General features: G+C 37.6%; 1 protein-coding gene across 2 annotated transcripts in view; it reads left to right on the top strand.

Annotated features, from left to right (window-relative positions):
- SATB1 (SATB homeobox 1) overlaps positions 1–19,723 on the top strand; it is a 74,779-nt gene that overhangs the window by 8,071 nt on the left and 46,985 nt on the right. For both annotated transcript variants that reach the window (XM_010585898.1, XM_010585897.1), the window contains 3 exons: positions 279–405; positions 1,138–1,261; positions 19,253–19,364. In XM_010585898.1, coding sequence (XP_010584200.1) covers positions 279–405; positions 1,138–1,261; positions 19,253–19,364 — 363 coding nt within the window. The remainder of the gene's footprint in view (positions 1–278; positions 406–1,137; positions 1,262–19,252; positions 19,365–19,723) is intronic.

Here is a 19,723-nt window from a genome sequence, read left to right as displayed (position 1 = left end):
TATACTTCTATACATATTGAAAAATCTCTACTGTAATGCATTTGTATAATTTCATAATGTAGATAAAGCATATCCTTGGTGGTGTGTGGGTGGGGGTTTTTTGGGGGGGTGTTCTTTTGTTTTGCCAGATTTAAGAGGCTAGAAACAAAGGTGGTGATCTTGTTAAAATCAGATATTTCTTTTGCCCCTAAGAATTAACAGATAAATTACTTTTTTCTTCAATTTTTCCTGCCCTTCTTGCCCACTCCCCTTACCATCAAAAAATAAAAATCCCGCAGGGCTTATCCAGGTTGGGAAGTGGAATCCAGTTCCACTCTCCTATGTGACAGATGCCCCTGATGCTACAGTAGCAGACATGCTGCAAGACGTGTATCATGTGGTCACACTGAAAATCCAGTTACACAGGTAAGTTGCATACCAGTTCTGGGACATGAACTGTTACTTGTCTGCTCTTACTGTTAATATTGCTTGTATTTAATTCCTACTGTGGTGTGTGCTCAAAGTACAAAAGCTTATCTAAATTAATTTTTAGTTACTCTAATTCTTCTTTAACTTACAGTATACTATTGCAGAAAACTTTTATAGCTCTGATACATAGATTTTTTTTTTTGGATATCTCATTAAAACTATATTGCATTTTAGTCAATTAAATGATGCATTACAAGAAGGCATTTTACATAAAGTTTACTTAAGAGAAAAATATCTTTGCATATCATGAACAATACCATCTGTGTGCATTTTGTAAAAGAATGACTTGCTCACACTTATTGTTGCTGTCTAGGTTCTTAAATTTCACGGTAACAAAAAAGAAAAAAAAACAGTTAATATATTAATGCTTTTCATGATCAGTCGTGAGAAAGCATTACACCTTAAATTGTTTTACCAAGCGCATCAGAGCAGGAAGGTAGAAGTAACATGAAAAAATAGTCGCCACATGCAGCTGATGTATAATTCATGCATCAATACAGCAGATGTGTTGTATAAAGTAATTAACTAATCGGAACAATCAGGAGACCGAGAGCAATCTCCAGATGCATCTGCTTGATGCGCGAAATGAAATCTGTCTGTCTTAAAGGAATGTTCTGCAGCAGGATGCAATCTTGTAATAATCCCTTTTCTAATCTGTGTTTCAAATAGTTGCCCTAAACTAGAAGACTTGCCTCCTGAACAATGGTCTCACACAACAGTAAGAAATGCTCTGAAGGACTTACTGAAGGATATGAACCAGAGTTCATTGGCCAAGGAATGTCCCCTTTCACAGGTACTTAGCATAACATGTAATAAATAATAAAGCACTATAGGCAACGCTGATGTGAGATTTGAGATTTCTACAGACTGTAGCAAGTAGTACCCATGGAGTGAATCTGCCAAAAATGCAAATTCATTTGACCACTTCATGATCTTTATAAATATGCCTGATTCATTTTGAATATAGTCTTACAACATTTCCCATGGGGAGTCGTGAAAGGTTGTTTACACCACACTAAAATTGTCTCACAGAAAACTGGATTTTAACTGGTTTTTGTCTTCAGTCTTTGAACTGCTTTGATGCAACTACTTTTTTCAAGCACATGTGTTCAAGATGTTAAAAGGCTCTTTACTTACTGCTGTCAAAAGTACTATTGAATCTGAATGCTTGTTAGATAACCTACAGTAGTTTTAAATGCTAATTCATAAAATGAGACAGTCTTTGGCATGCTATATGAGAAGGGAATAAAGAATAAAGCTCTTTGGATGATGTGTTGTTGTTGCAAACAACCAAAGGAAAATCAGTCATTTATTAGTTCTAATCAAAATATACCTAAACAAAAATGAAATCTCAATTTATGTATTGCTAAATATTGAACTGGTGCTTTCCTCAAGCCTTGGTGTATTGTTCTTTTTTGCCATTCTTTTATCAAATTACTGTGAAGGCGCAACTTATTTTTCTACGCAGTACCGTGTCCAATGATGCTGTGGTGGGAACATCATATTTATTTTTACCTTTTTAATTTTAAAAGGTATTTTGTTGTGGTGCAGTGCAGAAAAATTCAGTATACAAATAAATGATGCTAGTTGTGGTAGGGAGGGGAAAAAGGAAGTTAAGGAAGCCAAGGTATTTTTACAGGGATTTTTTTTCTCTTGCTCAGAGTATCGGAATCTTTGTCTCTGAAAGACTTCAGTTGATCTATAGAGGACCACTCTCTTTCTCTGTCTTTCCAGCGGATATATTAGCAAGCTATTTTCCCATCACTTTTTTTCCCCTATGGTTAGATTGTTTTCAGTGATGTGGCTCCAATATAGGAAGTTTTGAAGTGGAAATAATAAAAATTATCTTCACTGGTTGCAAACCATTCCAGTAATATGTCTGCAAAGTTATCTTGTACGTACCTACTATAAAAGCATGTGAGCTTTTGCACGGCTGGCTCATGGAGGCTGCAGATAATTTGGGATTTTTCTCCATTTTAACCTAATAGTGCTAGTTTTTACTTGATACTGATGGAAAGCAAGTAAATTCTATTGAGATGGAATGTTTTGTTTCTGTTTGGACATTGTGTTTCACATAGCAGTTTCTGTATATATGGAAATGATGCAATGATAAAGCAGAAAAAAGTTTTTAAAAGGAATACTTCACTAGAGACAGTGTCATGGTACTGGAGACAATTCAATAATTACACTCTTTTTAAAAGTTGTTTTTAAACTATACTGAATTTTTATCTAAGAATTTTAATGAACAAAAAGCTTTTTGACTAATAACACCTCTTGAAGTTAGTGCGTGAGATGACCAAAACCCCAGAGTACAAAACTCTGATTTGGGGCTGTTTACCATTTTGCACTTCTTTATTTGTAAAAGAATATACTTAAAGCTGTCAGCTTCTTTCTGGTGTTAAAAAGCATGCTTATTAGTTTTGTCATCTCTATCTTCACCAATGCTGTGGTACTTGGGTTGCAAGAATTTAGATAGCTTCTGTTTTTTTCTTTAAAGACCCAATCGCATTAAACTTAAAATACTTTTATTTATTCTGCACCTTTGGAAAAACAAGCTGTTACAGTGGTTGATCAAGAGCCCATCAGTCAGTCTAAATCTTCCCGTTTTCCTTCAGGAGCTTGACGGAGGACACGTTGATCTGAGGGTGTCCTTTTCACATGACTAAATTGATCTGAATGCTTCCTGTATTTGCCTAACTAATAACTCATTGTATATTGCTCCTATGGAAGGGACACTGATTTAAGAGTGCCTGTGTTTTATTAAACGCATTAAAGTTTGTGAATTGCCCTGCAGTGGTGTGCTGCTGCAACAGGGGTGAGAAGTAGGAGCAAGGCAGAGGTCAGGACGCAATGTTTCCTTAGAGGGTCCGTCAAAATGCCAGCATGGGAGATTCTTCTGAGAGCAGAGAAGTGGCTCTCCTGTTATGTACTTCCATGGGCATAGGTAATGCCATATGAAGTGCTTCATCACAAATGCAAACTAATGCAGTGACACTGTACCATAACTTATTAACACTGTTATGGATATAATTTATTAACCACAGAAAAATGACTCAAAGTGGAAACAAGAGTAGCTATCGTTTTCTGTCACTGTCATTAGCAGAACTCTATTTTGTGTAGGTATGGAAGGATTTGTTGTAAAGCATTTAAGTTTCTGTGCTCAATGCTTGGCATCTCTGAAGCCCCATCTAAGCATGGAAAACTGAGAATCATCATCCTTACTTAGAATTTACTGCATTTTTTTAAATTAATCTTGCATTTTGTGTGTTAAAAAATTGCTCATATTTATTCAGAATACTGATATTCTGTGCACTGCAAAAAACCCCAAGCAAACTATTTTTATAGTGCAGATATATATAATAGCTTGAAAAAACGTGAGCAAACAAGCTTTGAGATCCAGCTTGTCTTAAGTATAGAGTCTTGAAAACTTAACAGCATCATCTACTTGAGTGGGTTTTCTTTTTTTTTTTTTCTTTTAATTTTTTTTGCCATTTGCTTTCTTGTCCAGCTAAAACCTTGGGGCATACAGGTATGAACTCTTCATGCCTTCCTTGGTAAAATACCACTGTGACTCTTGCTTTCATTAGGAGAGCTGAATACACGATCTCTTTTGAAGCTACTGTAATTGTCTCACTCTGTGACTGCTGTGGCCGTCCTCGAAGGCCAGGTTTATTGCTCAATATACAAGCCTACATCACGGGGAATCCCTGTTGACGTGACTTGGAGTGCTTGGGATGGAACAGAGCAAATGCATGGCTCTGAATTGCCATAGAATTGCAAGTATGTGTCCAGAGGTTCAGTCTCAAATTTTTGGCAAAAGGATGCTGCAAATTTTGCGTAGAAAAGCCAAGCCTGTTCTGAATTACGCGCTGCAGTGTGTATTTTCATGCTTTACCTCAGGTTTGCAGATTTTATTGCTAGAGATTAGCAGCATATGCAGATGCCAGGTGAAAGACTTTTCACGTTTGATACACATGGCTCGCTTCATTTCTGCTTCCTCTCCAGACCTCTTTTGATGGGGAAGGCAACTTGGAATTTTATCTAGGGCTCAATTTTGGGCCATCTTGTGCATTCCATTAAATTGGTGCATCTTGCAAGTGGCCTAGATCTCATTTCCCTTCTGTTTTGGCTCTTCAGTCTCTAAAGGGTTGTAAAGAAATTGTTCTACCATCAATTCTTATTTCCAACCCCTTGCACAGGAGCTCTTCTCTGCCTCAGTCTGTTGGGAGCTGCTTTAAAGTGATCAGGCAGGCAGGCCTGTTGCATTTATTTATTTAATGTTAGTCCTTCCATCTCTCTACTCAGCCTTAGCCCTAGCATTTTCATACTTCACTTTCACAGTTTTGCTCTGCTTTGGTTTTTAGTGGAGAAGTCTCTTAGTACTTCCACAGTTAAAGTAACTGAAATACTACAGACCATATTTATACTGATATTATAAGGGTTGTGTTTGTTGTGGTTTTTTTTTTTTGTCCCTATTGAATTATTGTGTTTCTCACTCTCTCTCTCTGTATATATATGGTTAGATAAGCTTTTTATGAGGGAGAGGAGAGGAACATGGGCTATTGGTCTGAGAAGAGCCTGGAAATTCTTTTGATAATTCTGGAACAAACTCACTGTGCGCTTTTGAACATTTAGATGTACCCCTTATCTTGAGTTCCTGTAACCTTTTCCATGAAAGAAAGATAACAAGTCACCTACCAAACGAAGAAATTGTAGCGATTAATTAGTATCTGGGCAATGCTTTGAAAATATGGCAGTGATCAAATGACATTGATTTTTCTACTGGTATTATCTCACCTGATTTTTTTTTTCTACAAGAAGATTTTGTAAATTATTGTTGTTAGTATTCACAAACAGGCACTTTGTCAAACCACTGCAAAAGCACTTCTGAAGCAAGGTATTCTTTCTCTTCCCCCATAGTATCCTGAAACGCGAAGGTGGGGTTTTTTTGTTGGGTTTTTTTTCTGTCCTTTGCTCATCCTTTGAAACTGCTTGTATCTAGCCTGACTCTCAGGACAACCAATAGTCAGTGCATTACAGATGAGAAATTCCAGGCCTGATGTATAGTAGAATCTCAAATCTCATGGTTTATTATTTTTTAAAATATTTTGTTTGTAGGGGACATGCAATGTTTCCATGGAATATATCCAGTGGTGTGATACTTATGGACATCGTCATTTACAGGCATTGCATTAGTATTTTAAGTCTTTTTGAAGATATTTGTGTGCGCTGCTCCCCCACCCCCGCCCCGCCACCTGCAATGTCTTTAACATAATTTTGCTCTTGATGATGAGGGAATGGCATTTTTTCAGTTAGAGGGATATACACTTGCATTCCGTGAAACGTATGCGCACATTGAACAAGTGCTGGGATTATACCGAAGTCTGAATAGTTTTGCACTTGTGATAAATACAGCTATCCTGACTACATTTTGATCAAACTTCCATGCTGTAGTGAATGATTGTCTGCATCTGACATGGGCACAATATAGATCATATATTTTCCTTTTTGGTCAGATATCCTGCCCTGAATTTGCATGCTGTTTTATGCAGGCATCGTGCAGACTTTATATGATCTGGCAGAGATGCCAGACAGAAAGCTTGCTCGGAACATCAGTGTTTCTCAGTTCACCTGATCTGAAGGCACCTGGCCGTCATAGCAAATAAGCAGTGTAATAGAAATCCTCTCACATTTCCTCGCTGCTGTTCTGACCCCCCCCCCCCCAAAATCCCAACTAAAAAAAGTTGCATTTGCTAAAATTAAAATTTCAAGACCTATAAATAACCAAGGAATGAGCTATTAAGAGTTGCCAAAATACATACTTTTTATGAGCAATTTTTAATTCCTGCTTTACAAAACTGAGGTTTTTTTGTCCTCCCCTTTCAATTTTACCTGCCTAGACCTGAGATCAAGTCCTAGGATTTCTTTGTTGCTTGTGATTCTCTTCTCTCCTTCTCTCTTCCTCCTCCTCTCCTCCTCCAGTAATTAATAACCTGAGTAAGGAATGCAGCTTCTTTTTCTACTTTAGAAGTTGCTGTTCTTTAGATTTTAAAGATGTCATTAATTATTTCAGGGAATAAATCCTTGAGGGCCTGGGCTCAGGTTTTGGCAGGCAGGGCCTTTCAACCCACCCCTCAGTTGCTCAAGAGCATTCACTCTGATGTCTCTTCAAGCTGACGTACTATCTGGATTTTTAAAACGTCTTCAATTAACTATTAAAATTTGTGCTGGTGATTTTTAGTCATCCAGATAGAATGGGCAGTACAGAGCCTATTGCTGACAGGATGGGGAAGATGAAATATGCAGGTTGGTAGGGCTGTGTGAGGACAGTCGCAGGATACTCAACCTTTCGATTGCTTGATCTTTTGATCACTGGTTTATGTTCCTTAGATGCATCTAAACACTCTCAGTGTTAAAGCTATGTCAGTCTATCTACAACTGTTTTATCTGGGCAGTGCCCTATTGAAGGAGAAAATATATAGCTATTTTTTTCTGCCTCTTCATTAGGATTAACTATAATGAGGATGTCAAAAGTCCCTTTCCAAAACAGTAATGGGGCCTGGACTTAATGTGGGGAGGAGGGAAACGTACCTCATTTCTCAAATAAATGAAGTTTCTGACTTCAGAGGAGTCTGTACGGTATCAGCAAGTCCCTTGGTATCTGTGCTGTCATGAGGTCTTGTGTTTCTGCTTTTGAAAAAGTAGAGGAGAATCTAATAGAGGGATGGTGCTAGTGTTGATTTCTTTTTTTTTTTTTTTTTTAATACATTCCTGAAGTCAGCTGTATGGAGATATAAGCAGCTGTCTTCAGCCAGGCTCTTCTGTGAACAAAGTACAAAATTCATGCTTTTTAAGAGAATAACATTTTTGGGACTGTGCTCCCCACTTTGTGTGCTAACCATTTGGGATTGTATCTCAGCAATTTTGAGAACTGTGTCATGTGAACGATTATCTGCGTCGTATGGACTTCAAGTTTTGGGGAAGTGACAGAATAAAAAAAAGGAACACAGGACATTTTCTTTTGATACATTTTCCTTCTAAAATATGCACGTGTTGTAGAACTGAGCCCTACTCGACTTCTGTTTTCACTCAGTGGTCCTGGTATTTAGAATAACTCGCATTTTAAATATTTGCGGTGATGTTCTTTTTATATATATATATAACCATGCTTTTTTTTTTCTTTTTATATTTAGTGGGTTAAGAGGCAGTCAAGTAATGCACTGCTACAAAATTCTGTACTCATTCATTCATGTTTCTCGCATACTTCTTAATGCAGTAATGGCTGAGCGTGAATCCTGATTTATTCTTTTTTTTTTTCCCCATAACTTTATTAGAGGGTTAACAAGCCACTCCTCCAGTATTCTTTAAAGCAAGATTGCAAATAAGTCTTTTTTTTTTTCTTCTTATTGGTAAATTGTTGGCTGTAGAGTACTGCACAAGTATAAACAACATGAGAGATCCTTTAACATAACATGAGAGAGCCTTTAGTCGCTTTGCTCCCTAGCTTTGGAACTCATTGCCAATTGAAGTAAGGAAAGCTCTGGCTGTTGGGACTTTTAAATCTAGACTTAAAAGTTATTTGTTCTGTTTAGCATTTTTAAAATGATTCTATTAGGAATTGTATGTGCTTCAGTTTTAATTTTAACTCATAATGATTGTAAAGCACCCTGGGATGCTTGCATGAAGGGCGCTACAGAAACCCAAGATTGTATTGTACTGTGTTGTAATGTATTGTATTATTACATGGTGCTGGAGTTGGACCACGGACAATTCATATAGAAAGCATTTGAATACTTAGCTAAAGATAAGGAGTGCATGTGTGGGGGGGTACTGTCTCTTGCTTCTTTTCCCCCTTTTCTGTCAGTTATTTTATTAAACTAAATTAACATGGCAGTTATTCCCTAAGAAATGCCAGCATAATTTACTGCTGCAAAGGGGCTCAAAATGTAAACCAGATGATAAACTAAAAATAAAAAAGTCCACATTAAGATTTAATTGCACTTCCCTTTCTATATTACGTTCTTATGTAAAATACATTACAAAACAGTACTTTCTTTATCACTTCCTTCACTTTTAACTGAATTTCATTACCAATAAAGAAATATATTGTCTCTGTTTCAGTAATGTCACTTGACAGTTAATCCCTTAACTTGATGTACATGTCTTTAAGATTTTTTTTTTTTTTTTTTTTTTTATAAAGAACATGATAGCACTGACTGGAGCCAAGTATTGCACAATCATGTGATTTGCAAGTTTCCCAGCTCGCAGCTTTGCCAGTGCAGGTCAATTCACACCTGCCACACTTATGCCATTCTGGTCCTCATGTTGCTTTTCCTTGGTGATTGTCAGAGGTAGAGCGAGTTGTGCGTGCGGCTCTTTCCTTCCCCCCTCCCTCCCTGCTCTAAATGTGTGGTAAACCGTGTGCATTGGAAGTGTCTGCTCAGGAATTAAATGGAGTTTAATTTCTGTCCATTAGGAAGCTGCTATCCACATCGCCAATTAAGCCCTCTATTTAAAGGGCGAGGAGATATGTATGTCTACATCTTAATCACTGCTGCGACTGGTTTGCAGAGACCTTCCCTGACTGGTTCAGTTATTACTAGCGGTGGTGGGAGGCACAGAGAGCAGTGTGGTTATAAAACCTACCCAAAAGCTGAGCAAATTCTGTAGGTGCTGTAGCGTCACTGTCAGCAGATTTAAAGCTGAGATACGTCTGTGTTAGGGGACACAGGGGTGTAGGCATAAAGATGCGTCGAGAGAAAATTGAATTTTTTACCTGACAGGAATAAAAGCAAAGTAGAACCCTCTTACTGAAAGGCAATGCTAAGAGAGGAGCAACTCTCGCCTTGTCAGACCAGACTCATTGCATGTTTTCACTCTAATCGTAACTTAGAAGAAGAGATGCGTTTCTCAGACTCTGAGGAAAACTCTCAAAGCTTGCTCCCCCCCCCCCGTTTTTTTTTCTTTTTAAATTAGTAATAGGTTCTTCCTTTTTATTTCCAAGAAACATGGTAGGAAAATAAGGCGAGGGTGAGCTTTGACTCTCTTTCCTTGGACACTTCTTTAAGAACAGCACAAATAGTATTAGATTCCCCTGGTGCCTTGCAGCAGTGATCAGAGGGCAGGTTTTTCAGGACAGCAGCAACCTCAGACCTGGCTCACTCTAAGCCATGGAATAAACTACTCGAAAGGGAAAAGTTCTGTTCCCCAGGGGTGGGAACAGATGAAAGGTTCTCCTCATATACACCTGTCTCTTAATTATTTTTATTTTATTTTTTGAGTACTAAGATTTCCTACACTGAGAGTTGCAGTTCTTTCATAAATTTGCACTGGAAGCGGGGGGGAAACTGCGCTAAAGCATAACCTGTGCCTGGCTGTGCCACCTTTCCAAAGGATTTGATACTTTTTAGTAAACTGTCATGGAGCAGGATGAGTTTCGTGATGATGAAAAACCTGAGGCACACACGAAGGACATAACTGTCAATTGCCTTTCTAGAGTTGGAGGGGAGGTTTCAGCTCCCTAAGTTTACCTGTTGTGTTTGTATTTGAATCAGTATACCTAGACTCTGTCAGAATTGTGGGGGGTTGTGTGTGTGCATGTATACATATACACAGGTATATAGATGTGTCACAATAAAATCCCACCAAAATATACTTACTTGCCAGCTAGTATGTCCCCAAGCTCTTAAAGCTGTGTTCCTTATCCTGCACTTTCTGCAAGGAGGACCTTTGTGTGCTAAACCTAATGTAGCTAATTTTTTTTTAAATTTATTTATTTCAATATAAGGGGTGTAACTAAGAAATTTTTTTTAATAAATAGACCCTCAAAGTGCATGTGCATATTCCACATGGAAAGCTAGCTTGAACATTTCTCTTTTGAGATACCTTTATTGAATCTTGCATATTTTCATGAATTCTTCAGAGCATCTATACTTTTCACAAACTCTTGTCAGTGAAAGGCAACAACACAGAGGCAAAATTAGTTTCTTGGCTAACATAGCTGCTTAAAATGTCACCTTCATATGATTTTACTTAACAGAAGTTAAGAATCCACAGTGCATTTCATACTAGAACTCATTTTTCTCCTGACAAATTTTTACATTTTTCTTAGGACAGAAAGTAGTTTGTTCATGTGCTTTTAGCAGCATAAATATCCTCACAGAATTTGGGTCTATATGATTAAGAATCATCAGATGTACAGGTGGCTCATAAAGAGGCACATGGCCTGAAACAATAAATCCGACACTTAACCATTTAAACAAAGGATAGGCAAGGGATGTTACGTTTGGCACTAGAGGGGTATTTAAGCAAGCAATCAGAGGCATGAGAGATGCACTGACTAGGAGCGGAAATCAATGGAAGTTCAAAATAAAAGCTAGCCAGATGTTTAAAAAAAAAAAAGTACATATCTAGTGAGGGAGACTACCATGGGACTTGGTGAAAGATCCAGCACAAGAAGTCTTCAGATCAATATCAGATGTTTGCTCTAGCCCAGCCACAGGTAACTTGGCTGAATTCAGAAATTGCTAGATGAACTTCTAGGGTCTCTTTTTATGTTGAGTCCAAATAGATGCTCAAAATGGTCTCTTTTGGCTTTAAAAATCTGCAAAAACTTGTGTAGAAAAAGGAAAAGAGATCAAAGAAAAGGCTTATCCTAAACACCAGAAGAAATTCAGCAAGACAACTGTTAGTGCTACTGAGTCTGATGACTTCTTGTCTGGACATTGTGCCTTAGGGCTCAACTTCATGCCAGACATCTGATGCTTTGCCTAGCAGAACAGTGGAATCCGAGAAGAGACTTGCTGAAAATCACGTCCTGTTTCCCAGCAAGGAAATCTTCCTTAACGTGGTAGATAATGCTAAGCAATTTTGAAGAGCCTTTTACAAAAACTGTAGTGAAAACAACCATTGCAGCTGGTTGAAGGTAGAGCAATTATCAACATCTCTATCAGAAGAATGTATATACTTCATTTTTGTGGAAAAGTTTTATGTGCCCAAAGCTGAATTTAATGCATTAATAGATCTAAAATGTTCCTTATAACACAAAGCATTTGCATTAGGGTAGCATTTGGAAGCATGTGCATTTAGGATTAGAATTTCTAGATAGGAAACAAGTCAGAAGCACTCTGACCTGGCTGGAACGGAGTGGTTGGAAATAAAAGCAACCTATCTGAGAGGAAGGCTGAAGGTGTCTCTTACTCCGGATTTTCACCAGATCAGTCTGTGAGATATTCAAGGCCCCACCTACCTCAACCTTTATTCCTATACAAGAAATGCTGGTTTGCCCTGTCCACGTCCGTCGTGTATGATCTGGATTGTCTTCCTGGGCTCCAGCTTCCTCTAGTCTCGCTCCCTGTGTCCAAGGAGAAGAGGTGAGCACAGGCGCGCAGGCTGCATGTACTGCATTGCCTAGCGTAGGAACAGCAGCAGCCTGTGGAGGGGCTGAGGACCCTGTCTCCATGTTAGAGGACTGGGAAGGAAGGATGGAATTTACCCTGGAGTAGCTTAGCTCTGGTTCTGTGGACTTGGAAGTCCAGCCACAGTTGGAGCATGGCTTCTGGGTTTGGCTTCATCTAGCAGGAATTCTGCCTGTACACCCCAAGATAGCTTTGTGATGGGCATCGAAGTAGGAGCAGTGGGGAGAGCCCTTGAAAATATGCATTCCCAATTCAAGCTAAAAGAGCAGTTTAAAGCAATCTAGTTACTTCATAACAGCTTTTTCAAGCAGATTGCTGGCTAAAATGGATAGTGCTTTCCTTACCCGTGGAGCTTTCAGGTTTCAGAGCTCTTCTGGCAAAGGCACTTGCAGACTAAATACCTTAGGATGTAATAATTCACCCCTCAAAATACAGGACCGTTTTCATTCCATGAAGTAAACCAAGAATTAACTTACTGAATACTGATTATTTTGCATTTTATATTTTATCCACGTTGATTTTAGGAAGGGTTTAGCCAGGACTTTTACTACTACGTACCTGCCATTTACAAATGGTGTGCAATAAAACCCGGGATTCTTAAAAAGATTCATGTTGGACATCTGACAATGAAGGCAAAAATGTGTTATGTCATCTTATCTTTTATAGGTTGAGGTTGTGACTTCTTTTTCTTTCTTTTTTTTTTAAAGTCTAAGCACTTGCCATAAAGCTTGTAAAGCAGTTATGAAGTTCTTCAAATCTGAATTAACGTTTCCCACCTACCTATCTTTCTCTCTAAGCTTTTAACCTTTGTAGATATAAGACTAGTATCTTGGGAAGCAGCTTTTTATTTGAGCTTTATTTATATCTGTCAGTGGGAGATGCTCGGAAAACATTGGGAGAATGCTGCTCTGTCATGCAGCAACTGGGAATTTACATTACAAAATGGTAAAAATAATGCAAGGATCAGTTCCTTCAGATGCTGAATCCTCATTTCTGATTTTCACAATCTTCTCGTGTGGGTATATTTCTATACATATACAAATATATGTGTATATGTATGTATATACAGTTGGGATTCTTTTTGGTTTATGTCTTCCCTCATTACATTCAGTGTAGCTTCATGTTTACGTTAATATGTACATTTATAATACATAAGGACAACATAAGGCAGAAAAGGAGGAGGAGATAATTTAGGCTTTACAAGGATAGGAGAAAGGAGGAAAGACATGCTTATGTATTGGAAGAAAAGCTAGTGCCATCATTTTAAATCTGTCTTTAGGCAGTTTTAACTTATATGACCAGCATTTGCCATGCAGATCCTTACTTCTCCTGACCCTGGCAACAGTATGGAGGTCAGATAGCCATCCAAGTGCAATGCCAAAGGCACAAACAAAAGTTTTTTCTTCTCTGTCCATCTGTGGGTTTTTCCCTTATCCTACATGTTTATAGGGCATATGACAAGAAATTCCATTGCATTACTTGCTATAGTTCAAGGTAACAGACCAAGGAATTCAACATAATTCTTCATATGCAATTAAACTGTCCATTTCATTATTCCTTGTTCAAAAAACAGCTAGTGGCTGGATATATTTGATCTGCTTTTATTCGGAGTGGCAGATGATAATTCTCTGCCATACCAGAACACTAAGAACAACATTTTGCCCTGGTTGGGTTTTTGCAGTACGTGGGCTGGCGTAGGCGGAGGCAGGCTAAAATCTTTTGATTTGGGGATAATCTTGTGTTATCCGGTTGGGGCTTGAATGTCCCCTTCTCATTTGAAAAATGTTAACGTAGAACCTCCTGAGAAATAAGCACTCCTAAGAGTACGGCTTGTATTAAAACTGGTGCTTGTGATTTCCACGCAAACAAAAGCCACTGATAGTGGCTAGGATCAGGGAAACAAAGTTCCTCTGTCCTTTATGAAAAGATCCTCCTCCTCCCCCCTCAATCTTTAAGTTCTGTTCTGTGCTGCAACTTTATCACTATTCAAACTAGGTCTAGGGACAAAGGCTCATAGCTTTTCTCTTTTTCTTTTTTTTTTTCTTTTTTTTTCTTTTTCTATTTTTTTTTTAAAGGCATGTTAGGGTTGCAGCATTGGAACATGCTACCCTGCTGGTGTCTAGGGATGTAAAGTGGAGGATTTATAGAAGAGAAAATAGAATAGAGCCTTAAAAGTTTGGCTTTAAAAAATGGAGCCAGTAGTTTGACAGATTGTTCAGTAAATGTTCATTTTATTGAGAATTATAAAAAAGGTGCTTAACGCCTCTGTGCCATTAATATAATACATTAAAAGGTTACTGTCAAGATTAGTGTTTCAGCTCTGAAAATTGACTGTAGGGTTTATGGGCAGCACTGTTCATATTCTGCTTGGAAGATGAGGTGTCTTCTACTTACCACTTGACAAAACCATTATGTTGTTACAAGGCTTTATACTGAAAAACTTGATAAATGGTAAAACATAAATAAAATCTCATTTGAAAAGCGGGAGAATAGTTGCTGTCTGTCTCATAGCCAGATTTAGCAGATGCGGGTTTGAATGTAAAACAGTTGTGAAAATAGCCAGTGTCAAACTAGTGCAAAATTAAACTTGTGGGGTGTTCTGTTTTCGGTGCCTGTTATTGTTGAAGTACTCCATTTCAAAAGCATGCATTCCTTCCTACAGAAAAAAAATCAGATTCCTTAGTTGAAATTAATTAGCATTCAGAAACCAGATAGCATGTTTTTGGGTATTCATGAGATCTCTGTTTGAAAAAATGTTTTTAACTTGTAGAAATGTGTTGCAACACACAGATGGGAAGAAAAAGAAAAAAAAATCTCTTTAGCAAGCACTGTGTGTAAAAGGAATATTACATTTTGCACGCTCCTGATTACCCTGTGTAAACAGTTTTTGACATCTGTCTTTATAGTTTTCGAGGAGAGGAAGACTTTGTTAAAAGAACCATTTTTATACAGCAGTCACCATTTCAGTCTTGCTTTACCTGTATTATGAAAGCAGATGGTCTGCATGTCTTTTGAATATTTATAACTATCAAAAACAATCTCTTGCTATTCACCCTTAGGCTTATGAGATGTCAGGACTGTTCTGGTTGAAAAAAAATCATCTTGGGTGTTTACAGAAAGAGGATTACATTAAGCTGAAATGACTATACATTTTCCAGTTTAATATTTGTCCATCAGCTGTTTAATCGTATTTAGATAATTGTGTAAATAAGTTGTTGCAGCCCTTGCCCCTTCCACTGAGCTGGCTTGAAGCTTTAAACACCGATGAATGAGTTGCAAAAAAGCTCGGGGGTTTTTTTTTTTCCTAGTTAAACAACCTGGAAGGCCTAAATAAGTTTTGGTTACAATGCTCCTTTTGAGGGAAATGTTTCATTTTCAAAGGAATCCCCGATACCTAATTCAGCCGAGTTGTTTTAGGAAGCTGCTGTGTCTGTTACTCTCTGCTAAGTCTGTTAGCATGTATTTGTTCTGTGTAAATACTGCAGCCCAACTACCCCTTCATGAGGCATGAAAACAACCTCATTCTGCCCATATAAAAATAATTTTAAGGTTATTTAGGGGAAGTTTTGGGACTGTGGGGGTTAAAAGCTTTTTTGACTGGAAGCTGAGCAATCACTGATAACAGATTTTGCTGTGGTTGGTTGATTTGGCAGAAAAGCATGAACAGTTTTGGTTTAGATGATTGAATTAACCTGATTAACATTGTTTTTGTTGTTTTGCAAAAAGGACAACAGTATACTTTTAGCGATGTTCGAACAATACTTCACCTGGTTGGAGAGCACTGTTGGAGGCAATGACTCAGAAATGCCTCCCTTGTAGTACCTGCAGCGGTGGCTACGGCGACCAGCCAGCATGAAAGGCTCGGGTCCTTCCCATGTCTTGCAGGATGCACCTTGCATTGGGCTCTGGCACAATACGAAAGGTGTCTGATGCTACTGTTTTATCGGGTTTTATTTGATGGGTGTATGAAAAGAGTTCTGGTTGAGATTTAAGATATTCCCCAGGGAGTTCCCCAACTTCTTTGAGAAATGATGGTGTCTGGTTTTCAAACCTCTGGTATTTAATCTTCGTGAGAGAATGGGATTTGGTTCAAACTACGCTGGGTGAACCTCAGCTGAACTTCAGAACAAATTCCGCCCCTACCTCCACACAGTTGTTGGATGCCTAATTATAATTAACTTATTTGGCTAAAAAAAGAGCACTTGGGCTGCAGCAGATGGTATCATTCCAGAATAGTGGGATTTCTGTGAAGGTGGCATCATTTCAGATGAGATCTCCTGATTCTCATAACAGGACTGCAAGTGATGTGGTTGGGGAGGGGGTGTGGAGAGAGGGCAAAGAGGGAAATTTGGGATCTTGAAGTCTTGCAACTTTCTTTCAAGGATAAACTTCTAGGAAATACCTTAAGACTGCAGCTCTGTGACCAGTTTTTGCATTCTTTCAATTTTCTTTGTGGCGTGCGAAAAAGAAATCAGATTGAGAGATGAATGTGATGCATGTGAATATTTGTATGATATATTTATATTCGTCATCCTTGTATATGGAAGACATCTGCCTCTGTGCCTTACAGATAAGGAATGTCTATGTACAGTAGTACCTGAATATGATGTGCTTCAAATACAATAATTTTCATTTTGATTATTGATAAGTATAAGCCAAGACACGGGGAGCTCCTCACATGTAATGACCCAGGAAATAAGAAAAACTTCAGTATGACTCCAGTCTAGATTGTGGATCTCTGAAGACCACTAACTCATTGGGTTAATCTTCAGTTTTAGGCCCTAAGTATAGTGGGCATTTGTCTATGTAGATTGCCATTAAAACATATAGGAACTCTACAGCAATAGGAATGATATAGGGATTTCTATAGTAAAGTGCGTCTCTCTGCACTGATGTGACTGCAGGTTTGATGACAATAAATAAGGCATAGAAACAATGAAATTCAATGTTGTCAAGTTATTTTCTGAGTTAACAAGGTAGTAATATTTTATCTGGCTTGTAAAATTTTGCCTTCAGTGAATTAGTAAATAAATCATTGATTCCTCCTGATGAGGATTCTTAGCGTAGGTAATATCACTTGAATGCTTGCATGAAGTGTTCTCAAAGAAAAAGCAGGATAATTTTCATTTTAAAATGTGTTGATAATGTCTGTAGGGTTTTTTTTTTATCTACTTTGAAGAGCTGGAGTAAAATCCCAGTATTAGCCATCAGAGCCTGAAATTCATATTGTGTCAAAGAAGCTAAAATTCCTAGCAGTGTTATTTAAACAGACCAGTCCCCTATTTGGTTGTAAAATAAAGTAACTGCATTACATTTATTTCTGAAGAAGCAGTCACAAACTGTCATGTCATTGGCATATCTTCTTTGTAAAATGACATGGAAGGGAGGACTAGGAAATTCTAGACAAACATCTTCATCAATAATAGGTAATTTATTAAAATTATTATTAATATACACATTTTCATACTTACTAAAGTTGTTTGGGCAGGAGAAGACATATGAAAGGTACAAAGTAAGATGAGAAAAAACCACTCTGAAGTCTAAATGACATCCACAAAATATGCAGAAGCTAATATGGGATGGTGGCCCATTACATGTGCAGTTTCTATTTTGCACATGCAGTTATGCAGTTTTTGTATGTATAGTAAGTGTGCATTCATATAATTTACCAGTTCAGATCCAGAGGACTTTTTAAATCATGCCTTATGTATCATGTGCCTATGTTTAAAATGGTTTAATCTGTAAAAGAGCTTAAACAATAATTTTGTAAGTATTAGACATTAATGATACTGCTATTTTATTGGAAATTGAAATTGGGTTCAGCTGAGCTTGGTTCAGGTCATTCAGGCTAGAGTTGCAGTAGTCTATTAAGATTTCATTTTCCTTTTATACCACTGACAAAAGGCTTCTAGCTAATTTCAGAAATGCCAGGTTAATATCAAGGAATCGTAAGAATTTTGGTGATTCAGAGAAACATTAAAATAGCTGCCTGGTGAGTAGAGGGTATCCACATTTGGCCTCACTTTCGCAGTTCTGAGCCTCCACAAATAGCTTGTTACTGAGTAATACATTAGAAAATGGTTATAATGAACTTCACTAAGATCAGTAATCAAGGTACTTTTACTCAGAAGTGAACTAGTCTTATAGAAGACTTATAGACTTATAGAAGTCACTTATAGTGACTTTATGTCATATTGCATTTTTACTCCAAACTCTTTCTTCCAGTGTTTACTGCAGTTTGTGTAACAGAGGGTTAATGCTGTACATCAATTTTATGACAGTACAAATATAGCTAAACATTACATGCTGAATAGCGAAGAAACATAATAATCAGGGCTTCATCTTCTTGGCTGTCATTGTCTTCTCAATACGCTGGACTATTCCTGTAGTTAAGCTAAAAGGAACTGCTTTCCACATAGACATCTAAAGGGTGGCAAAGTTCAGTCTATTGAAATTACATTTGCTAATTTTGTTGTTCATACATCATATCCTGAGTATAATTTTCAAGTTGGAGCATTATCTCATTTTGCAAGGCTTAGTCTTAATTGATTTTGTAAAAGAATGTAGTGGAACTGAACGTTTTATGCATTGTAAATTCTACTATTTTAAAATTGGTCAAAACTGAGCAGAAGGTAAAATTCTCACTGTAGCTATCTGATATCTCGAGAACCTTTGAGAAAAAATTGTCTCTATCATCCTTTGGTCTATTTTACAGCTAATATTCAGTTACAGAATTAGACATGACAATAAGAGCTTTTCATAAGCCTGTTCTGCAAATCACTTAAAATACCCTGTTTAGGAAAAGCAAGTCTGTGTTCGTTTTGGGTTGTTACATACATATTTTATTTTACCCTCTTATTTTATCCTACTAATAGGTCATTCAGATAAACTTTCATTGCACTATTTTCTGGTGTCTGCCCTGTGATAAGTGGCACAAAGGGAATGGGCATGGGTAACTTGGGGCATTGCTTGCGTTTTTAGCGTCAGCATAGGATTTGTATGCCTGTAAACTTGTGTGGGTACGTGAAGGGTCAATCAAACTTAAAAGCAGAAATAGTACAAACAAAATGCACTTCGAAGATTAACATCTTCCATCCAGAGCACATCCCATTGCCTGATGTTTCTTGGTTGATAACTTTGTTCTTCCCTTAGTACATCTGCTTTTTTTGCTCCCATTTACAATACACCTTGGTTTGTTTTTATGCTCAATTAATGAGTTTTTTAAAAGGCTTTGGATGATAGGATTAAAAATGCAATATGGTTCTCAAACTCTAAAAATATAATGGTTTCGACAATTGAGGTAATTTGTGCTTTGACTTGTACTGCTCTGTATTACAGATTTTTTTTCTTCTCCCCTTTTCACACAGAGTATGATTTCTTCCATTGTGAACAGCACTTACTATGCAAATGTCTCAGCAGCAAAATGTCAGGAATTTGGAAGGTGGTATAAACATTTCAAGAAGGCAAAAGATATGATGGGTAAGCAAAAAAAAAAAAATTTAAAAAAATTGCCGTGATGGTGGATACATACCATTATGTGTCACGTTGAGGTCTGTCACAGTCATAAGGAAGCCAGGTCCCTTCATGATAAGTTTAGGATGCTTTTGATGAGTAGATGTAGAAAGTACATATATAGTGAAAGAATTCATTTAAATAAATATTTGCTATTGAAACAGCCAAACTGACTTGGGTTGCCAGAGATGTAAAGCTGTCATTCTGTAAATCTAGAGATCTTCTACCACCCAGAATAATTGTTTAAAAAACCTGTTCCTGGAACTGTGATGGACTGATTTTTTGATTGGGGGGGGGGGGGGGGGGGGGGTGGGGGGGTTTTTTTT

The sequence above is a fragment of the Haliaeetus leucocephalus genome, unplaced genomic scaffold, assembly GCF_000737465.1.
Source record: "Haliaeetus leucocephalus isolate CR32 unplaced genomic scaffold, Haliaeetus_leucocephalus-4.0 Scaffold135, whole genome shotgun sequence".
NCBI classification, from domain to species: Eukaryota; Metazoa; Chordata; class Aves; order Accipitriformes; family Accipitridae; genus Haliaeetus; species Haliaeetus leucocephalus.
The sequence above is the reverse complement of the archived record's forward strand: the minus strand, read 5'-3'. Positions and strand labels throughout refer to the sequence as shown.